This window comes from Schistocerca serialis, chromosome 2, assembly GCF_023864345.2.
Source record: "Schistocerca serialis cubense isolate TAMUIC-IGC-003099 chromosome 2, iqSchSeri2.2, whole genome shotgun sequence".
NCBI classification, from domain to species: domain Eukaryota; kingdom Metazoa; phylum Arthropoda; class Insecta; order Orthoptera; family Acrididae; genus Schistocerca; species Schistocerca serialis.
In genome coordinates, this window is record NC_064639.1 from 649,508,137 (window position 1) to 649,532,313 (window position 24,177).

General features: G+C 38.0%; 1 protein-coding gene across 3 annotated transcripts in view; it reads right to left on the reverse strand.

Moving 5' to 3' along the window:
• LOC126457729 (esterase E4-like) overlaps positions 1-24,177 on the reverse strand; it is a 339,670-nt gene that overhangs the window by 278,545 nt on the left and 36,948 nt on the right. For all 3 annotated transcript variants that reach the window (XM_050094269.1, XM_050094270.1, XM_050094268.1), the window contains exon 5: positions 17,430-17,629. In XM_050094269.1, coding sequence (XP_049950226.1) covers positions 17,430-17,629 — 200 coding nt within the window. The remainder of the gene's footprint in view (positions 1-17,429; positions 17,630-24,177) is intronic.

Below are 24,177 nucleotides of genomic sequence, written 5' to 3' on the forward strand. Positions count from 1 at the left end.
TCTGTCAGAGACAGCAAAGGACTTGGAAGAGCAGTTGAACGGAATGGACAGTGTCTTGAAAGGAGGATATAAGATGAACATCAACAAAAGCAAAACGAGGATAATGGAATGTAGTCGAATTAAGTCGGGTGATGCTGAGGGAATCAGATTAGGAAATGAGACACTTAAAGTAGTAAAGGAGTTTTGCTATTTAGGAAGTAAAATAACTGATGATGGTCGAAGTAGAGAGGATATAAAATGTAGACTGGCAATGGCAAGGAAATCGTTTCTGAAGAAGAGAAATTTGTTAACATCGAATATAGATTTAAGTGTCAGGAAGTCGTTTCTGAAAGTTTTTGTATGGAGTGTAGCCACGTATGGAAGTGAAACATGGACGATAACTAGTATGGACAATAAGAGAATAGAAGTTTTCGATATGTGGTGCTACAGAAGAATGCTGAAGATAAGGTGGGTAGATCACGTAACTAATGAGGAGGTATTGAATAGGATTGAGGAGAAGAGAAGTTTGTGGCACAACTTGACTAGAAGAAGGGATCGGTTGGTAGGACATGTTTTGAGGCATCAAGGGATCACAAATTTAGCATTGGAGGGCAGCGTGGAGGGTAAAAATCGTAGAGGGAGACCAAGAGATGAATACACTAAGCAGATTCAGAAGGATGTAGGTTGCAGTAGGTACTGGGAGATGAAGAAGCTTGCACAGGATAGAGTAGCATGGAGAGCTGAATCAAACCATTCTCAGGACTGAAGACCACAACAACAACCAAAAAGAAGATTCCGAGACAGAATTGGCCAGTTCTGGGGAAGATTATTCGTCGAGTGGAAGTAGTTATTGACCCTCTGATAAATATTCATCCGAATATTACGTGGTAAGTCGAAAATACTTACTTTTTTAAACATTTGAAACACTGAGTCATCAGACTGAACCATAAAAAAATTATACTTTTAATATTACACTCCTGGAAATTGAAATAAGAACACCGTGAATTCATTGTCCCAGGAAGGGGAAACTTTATTGACACATTCCTGGGGTCAGATACATCACATGATCACACTGACAGAACCACAGGCACATAGACACAGGCAACAGAGCATGCACAATGTCGACACTAGTACAGTGTATATCCACCTTTCGCAGCAATGCAGGCTGCTATTCCCCCATGGAGACGATCGTAGAGATGCTGGATGTAGTCCTGTGGAACGGCTTGCCATGCCATTTCCACCTGGCGCCTCCGTTGGATCAGTGTTCGTGCTGGACGTGCAGACCGCGTGAGACGACGCTTCATCCAGTCCCAAACATGCTCAATGGGGGATAGATCTGGAGATCTTGCTGGCCAGGGTAGTTGACTTACACTTTCTAGAGCACGTTGGGTGGCACGGGATACATGCGGACGCGCATTGTCCTGTTGGAACAGCAAGTTCCCTTGCCGGTCTAGGAATGGTAGAACGATAGGTTCGATGACGGTTTGGATGTACCGTGCACTATTCAGTGTCCCCTCGATGATCACCAGTGGTGTACGGCCAGTGTAGGAGATCGCTCCCCACACCATGATGCCGGGTGTTGGCCCTGTGTGCCTCGGTCGTATGCAGTCCTGATTGTGGCGCTCACCTGCACGGCGCCAAACACGCATACGACCATCATTGGCACCAAGGCAGAAGGGACTCCCATCGCTAAAGACGACACGTCTCCATTCGTCCCTCCATTCACGCCTGTCGCGACACCACTGGAGGCGGGCTGCACGATGTTGGGGCGTGAGCGGAAGACGGCCTAACGGTGTGCGGGACCGTGGCCCAGCTTCATGGAGACGGTTGCGAATGGTCCTCGCCGATACCCCAGGAGCAACAGTGTCCCTAATTTGCTGGGAAGTGGCGGTGCGGTCCCCTACGGCACTGCGTAGGATCCTACGGTCTTGGCGTGCATCCGTGCGTCACTGCGGTCCGGTCCCAGGTCGACGGGCACGTGCACCTTCCGCCGACCACTGGCGACAACATCGATGTACTGTGGAGACCTCACCCCCCACGTGTTGAGCAATTCGGCGGCACGTCCACCCGGCCTCCCGCATGCCCACTATACGCCCTCGCTCAAAGTCCGTCAACTGCACATACGGTTCACGTCCACGCTGTCGCGGCATGCTACCAGTGTTAAAGACTGCGATGGAGCTCCGTATGCCACGGCAAACTGGCTGACACTGACGGCGGCGGTGCACAAATGCTGCACAGCTAGCGCCATTCGACGGCCAACACCGCGGTTCCTGGTGTGTCCGCTGTGCCGTGCGTGTGATCATTTCTTGTACAGCCCTCTCGCAGTGTCCGGAGCAAGTATGGTGGGTGTGACAGGAGTGTATAAGTCTATTTGTATAATATATTCAGGTATGTTATAAGTGTTAAAGTGCCTTTGGTCTTTCTCATTCTGAATACTTTCTTTGGTTTAGGAAGCTGATGAATGTAAACGGTGTGCTGAAGTATCACCTGCTAAAGAGCCTGAGGGCAGAACGAAAGGATGAAATTTTTCGAACTGCAAAAGGAAAAAATGTAAACGTAATAGAAATTGTGGCAGATAGCACATATCTGATAAAACAGGACAAACTGTTGGTGATAAAATTCATGCTCCTGGATGTAAAAGTAAAAACGAGTGTTGGGGGCAAATTTTATCAATGTGTAGGGCAGATATTTAATTTTTTTTGTGGGGGTGGATATGGATGATTTCAATTGCCAAAGTAATTACCTACTGAGCAATATTGAGATGAAACAAGTGCAAAGGAGGTAACTATGATTAATGAAAATTTGAAATTAATTTTTATATCATGCAATTTTTATAAATAAAATATTATCTTGATTAATATATTTTAATTTTTTAATACCCAAATAAAAGGAAACACACAGTTTCACATCAAATGGTTACTCCTTTGTATCAGGTTACGGTTAATGGCTGTAATATCTTGGTATGCATAGAAGCATTTTTGAGTGTGTATGGACTTCAGAACAATCAAGGACATCTTAAGAACTTACAAAAACAATTTTCGGATGGACACTCCATTTCTCCAAAACTCAGAAGAGGTATTTAAAGATATATCAATGTTGCTTCTCCGAAAAACGAAAATTTTGTTCTATTCTGTTTAATTATCTAGTGTTTTTCTTTAAGTATCATAATCAAACATAAATTCACTAATTTTCTCTGACCTGGGCACTTACCATTAAAAAGGGAATACATCAAGGAAAATTTCACCAGAAGCAGTTCAGACAGTTCGCAACTTCATAAATAATATACCTAAGTATGTCAGTCATTACAGCCACTCACAGAACCCTAATAAAGTGTACTTTGAACATGACATGTCTATTTCTTCATTATATGAAGCACATTATTTGCAAAATCTTGAAGAAATTTCTAATTCAAATAAAAAATGCACAATTGACGAACTCTGAACATATGATCAGAAGATTAAAAATTGAAATCGACCTACATCATGCTAATGCATTTTCTAGACAACACATCATTATATAGCTTTCCAAGTTAGCTAGAGAAAATCCTGAGAAACATCTATAACAAACATTTCTAACACCAAGGCTGACATCTGGGCCTACAACCTATAAGAGGAAGTTGCCCACATATAATTCTGGTATCCATCATTGTGGATCTGCAAAGGGACATATGTTCATGTGGACTGAAGATGAAGTAAAGCTTGGATCTGATGAGGTAAACTGTCTGATAAAATTCCTAGAACTAGAAAAGTCTCAAGCAAACATTCTTCACATTATTAGTGATAACTGCAGAGGCCAAGACAAATCTGGGCAATTGTTGCACTGCAGAGCTCACCAGTGCATTGAAAATTTATAGCCATTGAACATTGGTTTCCACGAGTTGGAAACACACGATTGCCCTGTGACTGAGATTTCGGTCGATTTGAGCAGCACGTTAAGAACAGAAACCTCACTGTGTACACCCCCAATGACTGGATTACAGTCATTAGAAAATCGTGCAAGAAGTAGCTATTTTCAGTCGTTAAAATGAAGCAAGCAGACTTTATAGATCTGTCACCTGTAGAGATAAATATTGTAAAGAAGGACAAACAAGGTGATGGATCTCAGTTCCGATTTTCTGAAGCCACAGCTTTTCGTTTTGATGAAGGAATGCCATCATACAAGCGAAGTACCAGTACACTAATTCTGAAGAATTCAGATCTGTAAATATCACCAGAAAATGATGAGCACATCAGGAGTTTAGCCCATTTCCAGTTATCTAGGAAATACTTAAAAGACATTTCAATTTGAAACAAAATACTTGAAGATGTTATGTCATTAGTGCCATACGCACATACGCCACTAGAATAATTTCACCAATTCTAGCTCACTAGCTCAATATTAAAATAAATTCTGTATAAGAACTTGACTGATATTTTTTTTAAATTCAGTATATTTGATTAACTTAACCAATTTCATAACATTAACTTTACAATAATACAACTAATTACATTCACTATCTGATTTCTAACCCCATTTACTTCATTTAAAACACACCTTTAACACAGTAACATGTATTAGTTAAAAGACTAAGTTATTTTTTTTTAATTTTAAACTATGAATGTAACCCAATTAATTAAAATGTATTAGTTAACAAAAATAAGTTATTTTTTTAAAAAAATCACATTGTGAAGGTTAATAAATAAATAAAATGTAATAGTTAATGAAAGTAAAGAATTTTTAAAATTTTACAATGTAAATGTAATAAAATAAATAAAATAAATTTTTTAACAAAGGTAAATTATATTAAAAAGTATATATTGTTAGTAAGTTTATAAGTTTTTCATTCATTTATATAGTAGCAATTCATAATTAAATCTCTTCAGTAAGTAATCTATGTTGTGCATCGTATGTAAGATTATTTTTACCACACATAATTGCATAGGCAAGTGTATCATTTGGAATTTTATCATTAAAAGTTGCACTAAGTTTCATAGTTGATTTTTGTGCAGTTACAATATATTTTCTACAGCTCATATTGATTACATAAATTGGATAATTAGTTATAAAACAATATGGATTACTATCAACATCTGATTTTAGTAAGTAATTCTTTAAAATCTAGAAATGGATCATATGCTTTAAGTAATTTTTTTATTCAAAAAGCTTAGAACACCCAAAATATCAAGAATCCATGTAATAAAATGAAGATAAATTTAATAAACAAATTGTTAGTTTCAATGAAATTAGGTGAAACGATTTTATTTAATTAGATGAATGTGACGAAAATTCAGTTGTTGCATTTGATGACTTTATTATAGAAAATCTATATATTGCTAGAAATTATTTTACTAGAGGTAGACACAATCGTGTAGATTGCTTTTATTTAGCTCAATGTTATTCAAAAATACCAAAAAACTTAGTAAGAGTCTGTTTACATTTTTTAAATATTTTTAGACAAGATGAAACAAATTTAAAACATATTTACCATACGTTTGTTACTGCAGATTTAAAGTGTGGTAATTTAAAATAATTGTGTACTAAATGATGAATTTGGTGTTGCAACAGCAGATATGTCTAGAAAACCAAATGAAGTCAAGTTTTTAAATAAATTACAGACACTTCTCAACAACTTACACATTAAACAAAAACATTAAACATTAAACATTAACATTAACTTATGGTAAACACAAACATAAATTTAAACATAAACATAAACATTAATCATAAATATAAATATAAACATAAACATAATTAATGTTTTTTCTTCATTAAAACATGTCTGCAAAGTATAATGAAAAAGATGGTAAACAAGCTAAACAAAATAGACAGTTATTTGAAGAAATAAAAGAACAATTTAAGCTTTCGAAATAGCAATCAGGAACAGAATATGAGAAATATAAAAGAAATAGATCAAACTGTTATTGATGCTACTGAAAAATTCAAACAAAGTATTGAAGGTTTGCATGATAATGTTTTAAAAGCAATTGAAGAAAGTAGAGTAGTTGAAAAACAAATGATTCCATATCATTGTATAGAAGGTTTTGGAGATTAACCACCAATTGAAAAAACAACAGATAGGTCTGATGATATAGCTGGAAAATATAATTATACATTAAGTGAAACAAAAATTAAAGATACATTTAAAAAATACAAAGAAGAAAAAGAACATAAAAATATAATTGAAACTAAAAAGATAAATGTTAGTGAAAGAATGTTAAAGTATATAAATCATAGTGAAGATAAAGTATTTGTTTTAACACCTGATGGTATCTTTAAAATTTGTTATTTTACCTGTAGAATTAAAGGTGATAAGTTAACAATTGGTAAAAAACATGTGAAGGTTAAGATAGATTAATGAGACTTTTGACTGAAAATCAAATTTCTATATATGGTTTAAATGAGAAGTGTAGTGGTGAATATTTATGAAATTATGCAGATATATTATTAAATTCAGGACTATTATATTTTGATAATAATCGAAATAAAATATGATAAAGTAGAGGTAATAAATATAAATATTTAAAAACACCAATTGTTGATGATTATTTTACAAACTTACAAACTTAAGAAGAGCAACTATAGATGATACAGATATTAGTTCCCCTGAAAAACAAAAAAGTGAAGGTTTAGATAAAAAATATACAGATAAAGCAATTGAATCTGTTTGGTTGAAAGATGTTGGACAATTAATTGAAAATATTAGATGTAATTTATGGTGAAGAACTAGCTGGAAATAGAAATTAACATAATGAAAAAGTTAATATTACACAAATATTAACAAACAATTTTATCGATTTTAAAATTGAAAATGCAAATAGAATTCCATATTTAATTAAATTGTTATATAATCTTACAACACACATTTCGGCAAAGTGATAAATATGGAAAAGGATTAGTAAATTCTTTAATTAACAAATTACCCTCTGAAATACATCTTCCAGGTTACAAATGTTGTGGTCCAGCTACAAAATTAGAAGAATGGTTAGCTTGTAGAGATAAAGATTTGAAGAAAAAAGACATATAGCTAATAAAGAACTTCAGTTAGCTGCAAAAGAAATGATATACGCCAATTATGCTTCATTTGGTGAAAAAAATGCAGCAACAGTTGTTAGAGGAATAATGTATGTAAAAGAAAATTTGGTATGGGAATTAATGTTGATGAAAATGGTTGGGGATTATAAAAATCTGTATAAATTTTTAACCTATATAGAAATTCTTGATAACTTTTTAGTCTATATTAATTTTTAACTATATCAATTTTTAACTATATAAAAATCTTTATTAAATTTTTAACTATACAACTATAACTATATAAATGAATAACATTTCAGTTGATAATCCTAGGTACCTTTGGTTTATTACCAAAAAAATTCATTAGATTAGTGAAAAATATTTTTTAACAAAATGATAATTATTTAATAGATGGATAAGAATTATTATTTAATTTGTAATTAATCACAAAAGAAAATTAGTTTATTATTTAGTTCATCAATCAGTTAGTTTTTTAAAAATCAGTTGTTGAAATGAATTAATTTTCTATTTTGTTCAACATTCTGTTAGTTTACTTTTTAGTTTAAAAATCAATTAGTTTTAATAATTTATTTAATCAATCATAATAGATTATTATTTAATAAGTAATATATCATAAAGTGAAAGCTTTCTTATTCCTAGGTGATGAAAAATAAATTTGAAAACTTAATAAACCACAGAATAATGTCGATAGAGAGGTAAAAATAAAACCCCATGTCATACCAAGCATCTGTGTCATTGTACCTCTCTATTTACATTATTCCGTGATTTATTCAATTTTCAAATTTATACTGACTTTTTGATCACCCAGTATATTCTAAAGTACACTTCTTACATTTATTTTTATGTTTATCTATATGTGAAGGATTTATCAATCCAAATCTTTAATCTCTTGACAACTTTTACCTTTCTTTGTAGATTTAGATGCTTATTCAGCTACAACTTCTCCATTATTCATTGTAGATGTATATGTTTCTTCATTTACAATTTCTTCATTATTCATTGCTAATAATATTTTTCGATGTTCTTCACTTGGATTTCATAGTAAATGTTTTTTAAAATAATATTTAGCAACACTTTTTCCACATATACATGGATTCGATTTTTATAGTAATTTTTTCATGATATTTATTTATACATAATCTACATATTTTTCTATAACCATCTTTTCTATATTTCTGTAAAGTTAAATTATGAATTGATTTCTCTGTAATACAGTATTTACAAAATTTATATTTCACACTAGACTCTTGTTGAACCTGCTCCATTTACAAAGTTAAATAATTTGTAAAAAAGTAAACTTTTATTATTCTTATGATTTAAATATTTAATTAATCGGAATCATAATATATGCTGGTTCACCATAAATTGGTGCTAAATCTTGAGCATCAAACAAATCAATAATATTAATTTTTGAGCTGTTTCTGGTACTTTATTTTTAATAAAAATTGTACAATGTGGACAATTTTCTTTTTCCTTTAACCACTCATCAATACATTTTTTATGAAAAATATTATTGCAGCTTGCTTTGACAAATTGATTGTTATTTTCATTACTTAAACATATAGGACAATCAGTATCTTTTTCAGATTGGTCAATTAATTCATTAGTTTCTTTTAGTTTAGTTTGTATTTTGTTTAGGTTCTCCATTTATAAGAAAGAATTTTTATTAGATTTATAAAATAATTTTGAATGAATGATTTAGCAATAAGTTCAAAATTACAATTTATTAAAAATATGTTGAATGCAAACTACAAATTTATTTTTGTAAAACTAATAACATTTTTTTCTATACAAAGGGAAACTATTTTAATCAAGAAGAACAACAATGTAAGTATTTCTAAAGAAATTAAGAAAGTAAATGAGTTGGAGGCAAGTCTTTTATATAATATTAAGAATTGTGAATATTTAAATACTAGATATGGAGAAGAACTTTGTCTAGAACTCAATAGTGATTTTAAAGTTATTTTACCAAATAGATTTTTTAAATTGATTGACAATTTTGATTTTCAAGTAATGATATAGAGTTCACAATCTAAATTTTTTAAATTAATGTACTTTAATTTCAACTAATACATTTTATTATCTTACAATTATGTTATAAAATTTTTATAATTTACTTTTGTTAGCCAACACATTTTAATTATTTACTTATGTTCATGCTGCGATTTTTAAAATAATGTTCTTTGCTAACAAATACATTTAATTAATTTAATTATTAAAAATGACTTACTTTTTTAACTAATACATGTTATTGTGTTAAAATCATGTTGTAAATGAAATAAATTAAGTTATAAATCAGTTTGTTATTGTAATTAGTTTTATTATTGTAAAAAATATATATTTAGTTAATGATATAAAATAAGTTAAGTAAATTAAATGTTCTGAATTTTTTAAACAGTTTGAAGTTGCTTATAAAATGCAGAATTTATTTTAATTTCGAGATTGTGAGCTAGAACTGGGAAAATTAATTTAATCACACCCACCCAAACACATACACACACACACACACACACACACACACACACACACCAGATGTTTTGAAGGGTTACTCTGGGAGTATGAGTTAAATAATGGAATAAAGTATAAAGTGATGACAATGACACAGAGGTGATAAATATTGGCAATATTGTTTGAAATATTGTAGTGACTGTCATTGTAAGTCATGATGTACATTGACTTTCAAATTTTTGATAACGTTGTATTTATTTGGTATGAGTCAGGCTGCAGCCCAATGTTATGTCACACAGGTATAAAATATTCTTTTAATAATAATGTTCAACTTTGTTAACAATATAACTCTGCACACATGTATATTAACACATTCGAAAAACAAACTACTTTTGTTGGATATCCTGAACAGTTAAAATATGACTAACAGATTTATTGATAATTTCAAATTGCTCTCCTTAAAAACTTATATTTTGTGGCTTTGGATTATGTAATTCTCATCCCTTCAATCGAAAGACTGTTAAAAATAGATGGATAACTCTGATTGTTACTCCAGTAAAAATGGAACCGATTTAGATTTTGTTTGATTTTTATTTTTTTATTTTAGAATTTTTTTATGGATGCTTTTATTCCTTCTACCCTCATATGAACCCTGTTCTCATGACTTACAAACAAAACCAGCATTGGGTAACAACTCTCATTTTTATTGCTCTCATTTTAATTTTGATGTATTGAACCTTGCATAAAATTGGCTTTCAGCAGAATCTGGAATTATATAAATTATAAACTCGAAAGCCTCATGTAAGGTGAAAACCTCATACCTTGCCTGACACAGGCACATTTTCTAGATTAATTTGACTTTATTATAGCATAGTCTTAGAGAATTGCATTGTCTACCACTTATATCATTAGGATATTGTATTTATAAAAATAATTTGTTGACTGTATTTGTAGTGTATTGATTCACTGAGACACAATTTTCTGTAGCACAATTTTATCAGTCAGTTGTATAACAGGTCGACTGCAAAGACTCAAACTTCCAAATATAGATTTGTAAAGCACAGTCTCACGAAAGAGACTTCTATTTAATAATTTAAATGCAAAACTGAGCACTTCTATACTTCAAATGCTTTTTCCGTGATAGGGTAAAAACATTGAGTAATTTTACTAAAAGTCATTTAAATGTCAGTTTCACAATTTTGAGAAAATTAATCAAGTTCTGATTTCATTTTATTTTTCATTTATAATTATCCTCTCGCATTTTTTAAAAACAAATGTTTTGAATAGACTTTCACCGCAATGAGTACTGAGAGTATTGTTAGCAAATGAATGGAATGACAAGTGGATAGAGTGTTGTCTTTCTCAACAAGAGCTAAATTGTAGTAAGCAGTGACGGGCTTTTCTCTTTCAGCTTATTGTGTTGCAACAGCATTATCATTGGCAGTTGTGCTGATACAGAACAGAACTGTGCCTACACTGCAGGTATGGCACAATAAGGACACAACCTATCTTTTCAGTAGAACATACCTCAAGTGAAAGCAGGCAGCTGTTTCTATGACAACAACAGGAATAAACGACCTTTGTGTGTGTGTGTGTGTGTGTGTGTGTGTGTGTGTGTGTGTGTGTGTGTGTGTGTGTGTGTGTGTATTGCTTGAGGTGGAATAGTATCGTCGTTGTAAATAACAGATTTTTGGCAGCCCTATTGATGTTCAAACCAGTATGTGATTCGGTTTATGTCTTTATTTTTGTAGGAATAGTGCTAAATAACCACAAATACCACAAACTCTTGTTTGTTACATTTTTCATAGGCATAAAGTTATGGACTATGTATGACATAAACTTGTAGGTTACATATATATTCTGTAAGCCATATTACACCTTCGGTCACAATATCTGTTTCTTCTAATCACTGTTCAGTGCATATGAGAGTGGCAGCTACAGTTTCAAGGACTGTATAGACATAATGGGCGCTATATCTGCTTTCTTTGTCATTCAGACCAGAATGTCACATGAAAAATCCAACACGGCTTTGCTCCTATATGCTTAGTCAAACCGATGTCAGCAACGATAATTACATTTTCAGAAACTATATATTTGGGTATGTACTGATGTAAATTCTGGGTGGTTCGACTGATTTCCGAAAATAAAAGTAGTTAGAACTCCTAGTTCGGAGATGCATGTGAGTAAAACGTTTATCTTATTTCCCGTGAATGTAAAATCGCGCACCAGAGGTATGACTCATTTCGTTTACCCCCTAAATCAATTCTGATATCGCTATCGGCATGTCGTTACCCTACCATTCATACTGGAACCATGTTCTTTTACAGACAGATATTGGTTGAGTACAGAGAGCAGAAATGAGAAATTTTGGGACTGAGCGCTCGAGTCCAGTTGAAGCAATCATAATTTTTAGGAACGACGTTGCGTGGCACATTAATGAATGTTAAATGCGGAATTAATGTGGATGACTGGGAAGCAGGGGAAATAGAGGAAGGATATTAACTTGTAACACAGAGGAAAAGGCGGTAATAAGGAGTTATTAAGGAAGTGGTGTACAGATTGAAAGTGATTCAAATGGTTAACAACCGCATGTGAACGCTACAAAAATGCGAGTAGTAATTGTTTTATACGACGTTTCATTGGGAATTTCACGGGTTACAAGGCCAGAGGACAAAAAATAGTTACCCGTATAGAAATCACTACAAAAACCATTTGATATTGCGTAATTCAGCCTCTGGACTTGACAATCGCCTGGATTCGGTTAGGAAGTAAGTCCACAAGATTGTGCAGCTACGTCGCATCTGCGGTAAGCCATTCGCTCAAGATTTCTTCGCGTGATTTCACCAAATTGTAGAGCTGCTGATGTCGGCGTTTTAACTACTGTTCCACTAGGTCCCACAGATTTCCTATGAGATGCAAGTCACGCGATTTTGCCTATCAGCCGAGACGTAATAGCAGTGTTCAGGAAAACAGTTACATATTCTTCAAGCCCGATAAACTTTACTGTTGTCGTCTTTATGTGGATTTGTACGCAGCTGCCTCTTGCGAAGTTACTAACTCCAGTTGTTCACTGCGTGCAGCTCCTGTCGCGATTTTCTATCGCTAACAGGTTTTGGATGGACCTTCAATCAGCGCCTGCAACGATGCATGTCGGGTTTGGAACCGATTTTGATTCACAGTCCACAATACGCATCTCCGGTCGCTCTCACTCAGCATCTACATTTGCATCTAGACGGATACTATGAGTTTTACTGCTACGTGTCTGACAGAGGATTCATCTAGCCAACTTCACAATAATTCTCTTTTATTCCTCTCTGTACAGCGCACGAAAAAAAAACGAACATCTATGTCTTTCCGTGCGAACTCTGATTTCTCTTGTGATGGTTTCTCCCTATGTACGTCGGCGTCGAGAAAGTATTTTCGTGTTTGGACGAGACAGATGATGACTGAAATTTCGTGAGAAGATCCCGCCGCAACGGCAAACGCCTTTTTTTTCATTACGTCAACATCAAATCTTGTATCGTGTCCGTAACGCACTTTCCCCAATTTCTAGATAATAAACGACATACTCCTCTTGTTTGAACTTTCTCGATGTACCTCGTTAATCCTATCTGGTAAGGATCCAAAGGAGGAAGGACAAGCCTAGTGTAGGCAGTCTCTTCAGAAGATCTGTTGTATCTTCTAAGCGTTCTGCCAATAAAACTCAGTCTTTGGTTCGCCTCCCCCATAACAAGAAGACGGACAAGCGTAGTGCAGGGAGTCTCTTTAGTAGATCTGTTGCATCTAAGTGTTCTACCAATAAAGCGCAGTCTTTGGTTCCCCTCCTCCACAACATTTTCTATGTGTTGTTTCCAATTTAAGTTATTCCTAGCCTTTCTGACGTGTTTTTTCCACATGTGTAACACCACTGTTTGCAGACACGTTGAACAGTCCACCGCGAAACACCAAGAAACGCAGCAACTTCACACAACGTACGGGCATGAGCACAGTCGAACGCCATTGCCCATTTCAGCCTCTCTGTCACATCCTTGCATTTGATACTAAAATGTAAACTTTCACGGCCGGAAATATCATGTCCATTATAATTATCCGGGCTGTTATGCCGTGGTCGGTTGATGAATTCTGTGGTGATTCCCAACGTTTCGTCTCTGACGGCGGGAGACATCTTCAAGGGGGTCCGTAGCTTGATGGAAGGTCCAACACACACACTGGCTTGCTACTGACTGCCGCTAAATTCCGTGTCCGCGCGCCCCAGCGCCGCGGCGTGACGTCACATGTTTTGAAAACGTCAGTGCAATGGGCCGCTGTCCGTCGCCGTCGATCGCCGTTGCCATCACCCAGTAGTGGACGAGTGGTACACATCTTCTTTAACACCGGCATCCATATACCGTTTAATTTGACGCCCTCCTCCTTTCGGTTGAAATTATTTGGGTGTTTAGCGATTTCGATTGCCTCCCTGTAGAGCATTTCGTAGTATCCGCTCGTGGCCGCTAGTACTTGTGTCTCCTCGAAACGAATATTGTGGTTCCCTGGCTGGAAAGCATGCTCCGCAACAGCTGATCGTCCCGTTTCTCCTCTTCTACAATTTCCCTTGTGCTCTTCTAAACGTTTAGAAACAGTTCTTTTGGTGGTACCCACATAAACATCACCACAGCTGCATGGGATCCTATACACTCCAGATTTTTCCAATGGTCTGCGAGCGTCATTGGCAGGCCTAAGGTATTCCTGTATCTTCCTGGTGGGCTTGTAAATTACGGTAATATTCCGCTTCGTCAAGATCCTCCCTATTCTTTCCGTTACATTTTTAACAAACGGCAGGAAAACCTTAGATTTTGCGGTAGCCTGTACGTCAGTATGATTTCTGCGTGGCTGCCTCAACGCACGTTTTATTTCGGCGGACGAATATCCGTTCTTCGTTAGTGCATTGTGGAGATGTTCCATCTCAGCGTCGAGCAACTCAGGTTCACAAATATTTCTAGCTCTGTCCGCTAACGTCTTGATAACACCCCGCTTCTGTTGTGGGTGGTGGTTCGAATCCCGGTGCAAATAACGGTCCGTGTGCGTGGGTTTGCGGTACACTGAGTGGCCCAAACTACCATTTTCGTTTCTAAACACAAGCACATCGAGGAAATGTAGTTTGCCGTCTACCTCCTCCTCCATTGTAAACTGAATTCTTTATACTGTTCAGATGTTCGTGGAACCGGCTTAGTTCCTCCCTACCATGTCTCCGCAACACAAACGTGTCATCCACGTATCGGAACCATACATTTGGTTTCTTGCTGGCAGTACCTAAGGCCTGTTCTTCGAATTTCTCCATAAAGAAGTTTGCAATTACGGGACTTAGGGGGCTTCCCATAGCCACGCCATCCGTTTGCTCATAAAACAGTTCATTCCACTTGAAGTATGTGGTCGTCAAACAACACTTAAACAGCTCTAAAATATCGGCAGGAAAAATTCGATCCAGCTGTTCCAATACATCATTAAGTGGAACCATGGTAAACAGCGATACCACATCGAAGCTGAACAATATGTCCTCCGGCTGGACCACTATGCCATTCAATCTGCTGATGAAATGTGTCGAATTCTTTATATACGAGTCCGAACGGCCCACATGTGGTTTTAACAGCGTAGTCAAAAACTTGGCTAACGATTAGGTGGGCGAACCAATGGCACTTAGTATCGGTCTTAACGGAACATTTTCTTTATGAATTTTGGGCAATACATAAAGCCTCGGTGGTAGCGCAACCGAACTGCAGAGACCTTTCTGTACACTCTCTTCAATGGAGGCCGCGACACAGTTCTGAGAACGTTGTTAGTGGGGTCCTTATTCAGCTTCCTATATGTTTGCGGATCCAGTAGATCCGTAAATTTTCTCTGATAGTCGGCCACATCCATAACCACCGTTGCGCTTCCTTTGTCAGGTGGGAGAACCAAAATACTGTCGTCGTCATTCAGGAGTTTTAAAGCTCTTCTCTCACCCACAGTTATATTACTTTTCGGCGGTTTTGCATTGGCTAATATTCTCACTGTTTCTATACGGATTTCTTCAGCTGTTACAGAATCTACACTGCGAATTACTGCTTCTACATTGGCTATAATTTCTTCCGTGGACACAAAACGCGGACTAACAGCAAAATCTCCTCCCTTGGCAAGCACAGATGTCTCATCGTCAGATAACGAACGTTTGGACAAATTGATAACGGTCCGGGAAACGTCTAAATGCCGGACGGTCTGATTAGGTAGCAAATTATCAAACTTCTTCTTCTGTCTACTAGACGTCGTCGACATACGCTTCCCCATGGTATCATGCAGTAGTCTATCAATTTTATCCCAGTCACCGCTGCACAGTTTATTACTGATCGTAATATGGAGAGACATTAACTTACAGTTTGTGCTTGCCAAGTCCCGTCGGGTCTGCTGAATGCGCTCTCGTAGTAAGGCCTCCTCAGTCCGTTTGAAAATGCGTTGTGCCTTTCCCGAATAGAACAGTCGCTTTATCTTCAGAAACTTCGGTATAACGCCGACGGCTCTGCAACGAGACAGAAATGTGAGGGAACACAAAAGCTGCACTCTCTTCTTCTGGAGTCCTTCCAGGCGTCGCACTTCTCTTGACATCTCCTCCCCGTAGAGGCGTCTGATACTAAAATGTAGACTTTCACGGCCGGAAATATCATGTCCATTATAATTATCCGGGCTGTTATGCCGTGGTCGGTTGATGAATTCTGTGGTGATTCCCAACGTTTACCCATGCTTACGTACCATGTCTGCCTGAAACATAATTGTCTCACTGATCGCTACTGCGTTATGCTCAAGTAGAGGCAGTGCGCGCATGTTTGAGCACATGACTCGATCTCTGCGCCATCTGTAAAGGTTTAACGATTCATCTGCGCATGTGCACTGCGGTGACTTAATTTTTTGTACGCTTAATTTATACCATAATGCCATAGTCAAAATCTAAATAGTGTTTTCATAGCAGCGTACGAACGCGAGGGTGAACTGGAACTGTTGAGGATCCAGTGATTGTTAATAAACAACCGCTACGTTTACATATTTTGTTTGTCTGTGATACGGAATACAAACAGTGCACATTATATTGCCTGTTTGCACTGAAGGTAGTACAGGTTGTATTAGATACCAGCACAAAGTCAGAGCTCTTTAACGCATTATATTTAGCTCTCTAAGTGAGTTGTCTACCTTCCGCTTTCCGAATTGCTGGGGTTCCGATGGTTGTTAATAAATAGTGTCTAAGCTAAAAAATTAAACTCCGCCTGAACAGCCCATGAAGGTCTAAGGGGACCGTCCGTCCGCCATGTCATCGTCAACCCACAGGCCTCACTGGATGCGGATATAGAGGGGCTGCGGTCAGCACACCGCTCTCCCGGCCGTATGCCAGTTTATGAGACTGGAGGCACTACGTCTCAATCAAGTAGCTCGTCAGTTCGCCTCACAAGGGCTGAGTGTATCGCGTTTGCCAACAACACTCGGCAGACCGGATGGTCACCCATTCAAGTACTAGAGCAGCTCGACAGCGCTTAACTTCGGTGATCTGACGGGAACCGATATTACACTGCGGCAAGGCCGTTGGCAATAAATGATGTCTACGTTTACATATTTTGTTTGTCTGTGTTACTGAATACAAACAGTACACATTATATTGCCTGTTTGCACTAAAAGTTGTTTAAATAGGGTTGTATTATATACTAGCACATAGTCAGAGCTCTTAACCCCCTGTATTTATCTCTCTAAGTGAATTCTTCCCCCTTCCACTTCCCCAGTCTGCATCCACCCTTCCTAAATTACTTCGGATTGCCTTAAAATAAATTTGCGACCGATAACTTCTAGTGAGAAAGTGACAAGTGTGGGTGGAGGCTAAACACCGAACTTATTCAGGGAATTTAGTCATTGTTCAAACAGCCTCTACGGGCTTTGTGGACAGTCTGCCTGCTTAGGGATAGCGGGATCATGCCCCGGATACTAGCGGCCGCACTCACCTCTCGGGAGCGACAGTGCAGCATCTGTTCGACCAGCGTCCTGGCGGGGACCTTCTTCATGAAGGCTAGCAGCTCCTCTGAAGAGGCGCCCTGCTTCAGCCCCAGGTGGTGCGCCAGCCGGAATGTACGCTCCACCACCGACGTGTTGAGGCTGCCGCGTTGTGCCACTAAGCTCTGGCAGATGGCGCGGTGGAACAGGCCTGCAAAGTGTTCCGTGTAGCGTCCCTCACAAGTTCCTTACTCTCCGGTCTGAGCCACATTACTCAGCAGTGGAAGCAGGCACCTACAACAATCTAGAACTAACGCAAGTCTGCATACACTATGTCGAGTCAAATGAAAGGGTTGGGACAAGCGTAGGTTCAGAAAATATCATTCTTGTGAAACATAACCGCCTTTTTATTGATACGAGGTAATTAGGACTATCGACAGTATATCTCAAGTTGATTCCATATGTTTTGATTCCCATAATGCTTTTCCAACCGTACGTCCAAGTGGCTTCTGATCAGACTAGCTAGATGTGGAATATCGTCTCAGCTATGTAACTGGATCCGTAATTTCCTTTCGTAAATGTCACAATTGGTGACACAGTAGTCTTACTTGGGGTTCCCCAATGAAGTGTTATACGACCTGTGCTGCGGTTAATTTATATAAAAGATATAGGAGACCATCTCAGCAAGTCTCATATTTTTTGTGGATCATGCTGTCATTTAACGTCTAGTGAAGTCATCAGAAAATCATAACGAATTACATAATGATTTATACATCGACATGGTGCAGTAAGAGGCAACTGACTCTGGACAATGAGAAGTGTGAACTCCTTCATACGAATACTAAAAAGTTTCTGTTTAATCACACAAATTTAGAAGTTGCAGAATGAACTAAAGGTTAGGGAATAAGCACTTAAATTGGGACCATCACATAAAATATTGTGGTGAAGGCAAACAACGATTGTGTTTCTTTGGCATTTCCTGCAGGATAATAAAAGTTTGTTCCCAAGAGATAAGTGGGATTCTTAGCCACATATGTAACAGCTCTCTGAGGCAGGGTATTTTCTCAGAAAGACTGAAGTATGCCACTGTTAAACCACTGCATAAAAAAGGAGATACGTCTGATGTCAACAACTACCGCCCAATCTCTCTTCTGATTACCTTATCCAAATTTTTTGAAAAAGTAATTTATTGTACAGTAGCTCCACACTTTAGTAAAAATAAAGTTTTAAGAAAATGTCAGTATGGTTTCCAGAAAGGTTTTTCAACGGAAAATGCTATATCTACTTTCACTAATGAAATATTAAATGCTCTGGGTAACCGGAAGTCACCTGTTGGGATTTTTTGTGATCTCTCAAACGCTTTTGATTGTTTAAATCGTGGAATACTTCTAGATAAGCTCAAATACTGTAGTATTGATGGGACAGCGCTCAAATGGTTTAAATCATACCTAACTGGAAGAGTGTAGAAAGTTGAAATAAACAGTTCACATAATATGCAAAATACTGGCAATTTCTCAAACTGGGGAACAATCAAGAATGGGGTGCCGCAAGGTTCGGTCTTGGGCCATCTGCTCTTCTTAATGTATATTAATGACTTACCATTCTATATTCACGAAGATGCAAAGCTGGTACTTTTTTCCGACGATACAAATATATCCATCACACCCAACAGACAAGAATTAACTGATGAAATTGTAAACGATGTTTTTCAAAAATCATTAAGTGGTTCTCTGCAAATGAGCTCTCATTAAACTTTGACAAAACACAGAATATACAGTTCCACACAGTAAATGGAGTGACACCATTAATGAATATAGACTTCTATCAGAAATCAGTAGCTAAGGTAGAATATGCAAAATTTCTAGCTGTATGTATTGATGAGGGGTTGTACTGGAAAAAACACACTGAAGATCTGCTGAAACGTTTGAGTTCAGCTGCTTATGCTATTAGGGTCTTGCAAATTTTGGCGATATACATCTCAGTAAATTAGCTTACCACGCCTATTTTCATTCTCTGCTTTCGTATGGCATCATATTCTGGGCTAACTTATCATTGAGTAAAAGAGTGTTCATTGCACAAAAGCTTGAAATCAGAATAATTGCTGGAGCTCATCCAAGATCATCCTGCAGACACTTATTTAAAGAGCTAGGGATCTTCATTGTTACTAACAATCCGAACGAATTCAAAAGTAATAGCAGTGTACATGGGTACAACACTAGGAGAAAGGTTCAAGTTCACTACTCAAGGTTAAATCTAACTTTGGCTCCGAAGCGGGTAAATTCTGCCGCTACTTGGTCACTTACCTAATAGCATCAAAAGTCTGACAGATAGCCATATAGCACTTAAAAGAAAGTTAAAAGAATTCCTAAATGGCAACTGCTTCTACACATTAGATGAATTTTCGGATATAGTAAGTGGGTAACTTCCCCACCCCCCCAACCAAAAAAAAAATAAAATAAATTTTGTGTCATGTAATATTTCGTGTAATACAATATCTTGTATAGACACCTTTTATTACTCTGACACGTTCCACATCATTATGAAGTGTCGTGTTCATGATCTATGGAACAAGTACTAATCTAATCTAATTTAGTCTAATTGGAACACTTAGAATATACAAGAAATCAACAGAACACACTATCTACACTACGCTCGTCAGTCCTACGTAGTAGGTATCCTTACCAGATGAGACTGATGGAGGACATCGACAGAGAAGGATAGACTGTTTGCGGGTTGAGGCGGGAGTTATCATAATAAATGTGTATCCAACTTCCCACTTCCGACAGACAAAACATTTTTTTTTACTCTGACCTATACCTGGGGGATGTCCATCGTTACTAAAATAAGAAAAATCAGTGCACGGACGCACGGAATGATGTCGGTATTTCTTTTTCCGATGTGTTATTGAAGAATGAAACAGTAGAGAAATTGAAAGTGGTGCTATGAACCCTGTGCAAAAGCATGTGAGTGAGTTGCCGAGTAATCATGTTGCTGTAGTTGTAAATTTCCGATCACTCCAACTGAAGTATCATAGGAAGTACTTGATGCGCATCGCAAGCTCCATATGATCACTTAAGGAAAGACGAATTCGTCAGAATTAGACATATACTTACTGGCCGAAATAATTACAGTACCACATTAGACATATGGCGAGACTAATGAAAAATTCTAGGGGAGGTCCCAAATGAGAAATCTTTCCTACTGTGTGAACAGTGCCTGAAATTATATTTTCAGCTAATATACGAAATAGCTCACTTTACTGGCCATCGCTCCTCGTTAAAATCAAGGAAGATTAGGCTAAAGACCCGTCATAGGTGACGTCATTAGAGACCTATCACAAGCTCGGGTTGGGGAAAGATGGGAAAGGAAACCAGTCCTGTTGTTTCCCCTCGAACGCTCTATATGGGCATCAACCAGCAGAAAGAATCAGAGGAAAAGATAAATGGGCTGTAATTAACATCCCTTCAGAACATCGTTCAAAGACAACTTCACCGGTCTGGAAAACTGAGCGAAACGAGTGACGACTGCAGGAGGTGTTACGCTGGCCACACGTCATCCACTGAGCGTACAGCAGAAACCAGCTACGTGACGCTCATGACAGGAATGGCGCCGGCAACATAGGACCACCACAGATGGGCTGCATCTGACAAGCGATATGTCCTGGCTCCATAAATTTTCGGTTCTATTCCGAACTCCCGAAATAACAGTAACTGAAGTGCTCTGTTACGCAATTTCAGCAGTCGAAGTTCGTGTACAGCAACGCTACTGGCCATTAAACTTGCTACACCACGAAGATAACGTACTACTGACGCGAAATTTAACCGACAGGAAGGAGATGCTCTGATTTGCAAATGATTAGCTTTTCAGAGTATTCACACAAGGCTGGCGCCGGTGGCGACACCTACAACGTGCTCACGTGAGGAAAGTTTCCAACCGATTTCTCATACACAAACAGCAGTTGACCGGTGTTGCCTGGCGAAACGTTGTTGTGATGCCTCGTGCAAGGAGGGGAAATGCGTACCATCACGTTTCCGACTTTGATGAATCTCGGATTGTAGCCAATCGGTTTATCGTATCGCGACATTTCTGCTCGCGTTGGTCGAGATATAATGACTGTTAGCAGAATATGGAATCGGTGGGTTCAGGAGGGTAATACGTAACGCCGTGCTGCATCCCAACGGCCTCGTATCATTAGCAGTCGAGATGACAGGCATCTTATCCGCATGGCTGTAACGGATCGTGCAGCCACGTCTCGATTCCTGAGTCAACAGATGAGGACATTTGCAAGACAACAACCATCTGCACGAACAGTTCGACGACGTTTCCAGCAGCATGGACTATCAGCTCGGAGACCATGGCTGCGGTTATCCTTGACGCTGCATCACAGGCAGGAGCGCCTGCGATGGTGTACTCAACGGCGAACCTGGGCGCACGAATGGTAAAACGTCATTTTTTCGGATGAATCCAGATTCTGTTTACAGCATCATTATGGTCGCATCCGTGTTTGGTGACATCGGGGTGAACGCACAGTGGAAGCGTGTATTTGTCATCGCCATACTGGTGTATCACCCGGCGTGATGGTATGGGGTGCCATTGGTTACATGTCTCGGTCACCTCTTGTTCGCATTGACGGCACTTTGAACAGTGGACGTTACATTTCAGATGTGTTACGATCCCTGGCTCTACCCTTCATTCGATCCCTGCCAAACTCTATATTTCAGCAGGATAGTGCACGACCGCATTTTGCAGGTCCTTTATGGACACAGAAAATGTTCGACTGCTGCCCTGGCCAGCAAATTCTCCAAAAAAATGGTTCAAATGGCTCTGAGCACTATGGGACTTAACTACTGAGGTCATCAGTCCCCTAGAACTTAGAACTACTTAAACCTAACTAACCTAAGGACATCACACACATCCATGCCCGAAGCAGGATTCGAACCTACGACCGTAGCGGTCACGCGGTTGACGCGCTTAGAACCGCACGGCCACAGCGGCCGGCTAGCAAATTCTCCAGATCTCTCACCAATTGAAAACGTCTGGTCAATGGTGGCCGAGCAACTGGCTCGTCACAATACGCCCGTCACTACTCTTGATGAACTGTGGTATCGTGTTAAAGCTGCATGGGCAGCTGTACCTGTACACGTCATCCAAGCTCTGTTTGACTCAGTGCCCAGGCGTATCAAGGTCGTTATTACGGCCAGAGGTGTTTGTTCTGGGTACTGATTTCTCAGGATTCATGCACCCAAATTGCGTTAAAATGTAATCACATCTCAGTTCTAGTATAATATATTTGTCCAATGAATACCCATTTATCATCTGCACGTCTTTTTGGTGTAGCAATTTTAATGGCCAGTAGTATAATTTAAATTGGTGATGGGGCACGGGGTTAGATAAGAAGTAGTAGCAGAAACTCGTAGAAGAAGTACCCCATGCCAAGCTGCCAGGCGGTGTGATCGTTTATGAGCGCGATAAAGCGCGATAAAGAAACACAAATAAAACCAAATGGTTTAAAACGTAAAAAATTTTCAGTGTTTTTTTAGGAACTAGATGACAGACTTATACAGAACAGCAACATCATTTCCTAACAAATTAATATTACATTTCGGGCTGAGGCTCAAGCCTTCTCACTCACTCCTAGTCGAAATTTGCGTTAAAGTGTCATCTGATCAAGGAGCTTTTGAGAATAGGCCTCAGAAATCTGGTCGTTTGCCTTTCGTTGTCATGCAAAGCTCAATCGATAAGTGTATTATCTGCGAAAAGTAAGGATCGGATCGAGTCACATTTCGCAACAAGGATTTAATGTCAACAGGGCTGTGAAAATGTTGTATGATACGCGTTGTTATTTTCAAATAGGAATAGGCTGATGTGACGAAAATTGCATGCTTTCATGTCACAGTACCTGCAGTCTCATTGTTTGGTGTTGTTCATATAAAACTTCAATTACAGCAGTGCGCAATTCACGACTGCTAAAACTTCGGAAATATCCGATCTTCAATAATAGTTGCGCAACTAAACTCACTTTCTCAGTAGACGGCGAGTAAGACATAACACAAGAAGTCTCTCCACATTACTGCAATTCGCAACAAAATAAATCTCACTATTCCCTTGTATGTTCTTGATGTTGTCGTCGTTTTCAGTCAGAATACTGGTTTGATGCACCTCTCGACGCTAGCCTATCCTGTGCAAACCTCTTCATCTATGACTAAACACTGCAACCCACGTCCAGCAGAGGCTGTGGAGCATTTATTGCCGTCACAAGTAGTTTACCTTGTAGTGAAATTGAAATAAATATTTCCTGCGAAATAATATGGGTAGATGTTATACTTGACAATGGGACTAAATTGGATCGTTTTGCTGACCCCGACTCAGAAGGTATAGTTGCTGAACAATTTAAAGAAAAATTTAGTCTCATTTCAAATAGGCATCCCACTCATACAGCGGTGACTTCAATCTATCCTCGATCCGCTGGAAAATTATACGTTTTTACTGAATGCTTTCTCAGAAAATTATTTTGAACGATTAGTTCATGAACCCACTCGAAGCGTAAATGGTTGCGAAAGCATACTTATCTCTTAGCAACTTGGCAACAAATAACCCTGGATAAATAGGGAGTGTCATGACGGATACAGGTATTAGCGACAACTAGGCAGTTGCTGCTAGGCTGAATACCGTAACACCCACAAGCATAAAAAAGAAACGCAAGGTAAATGAATTTAAAAAATCTGATAAAAATGCTCTCAACGCCTTTTTAAATGACAG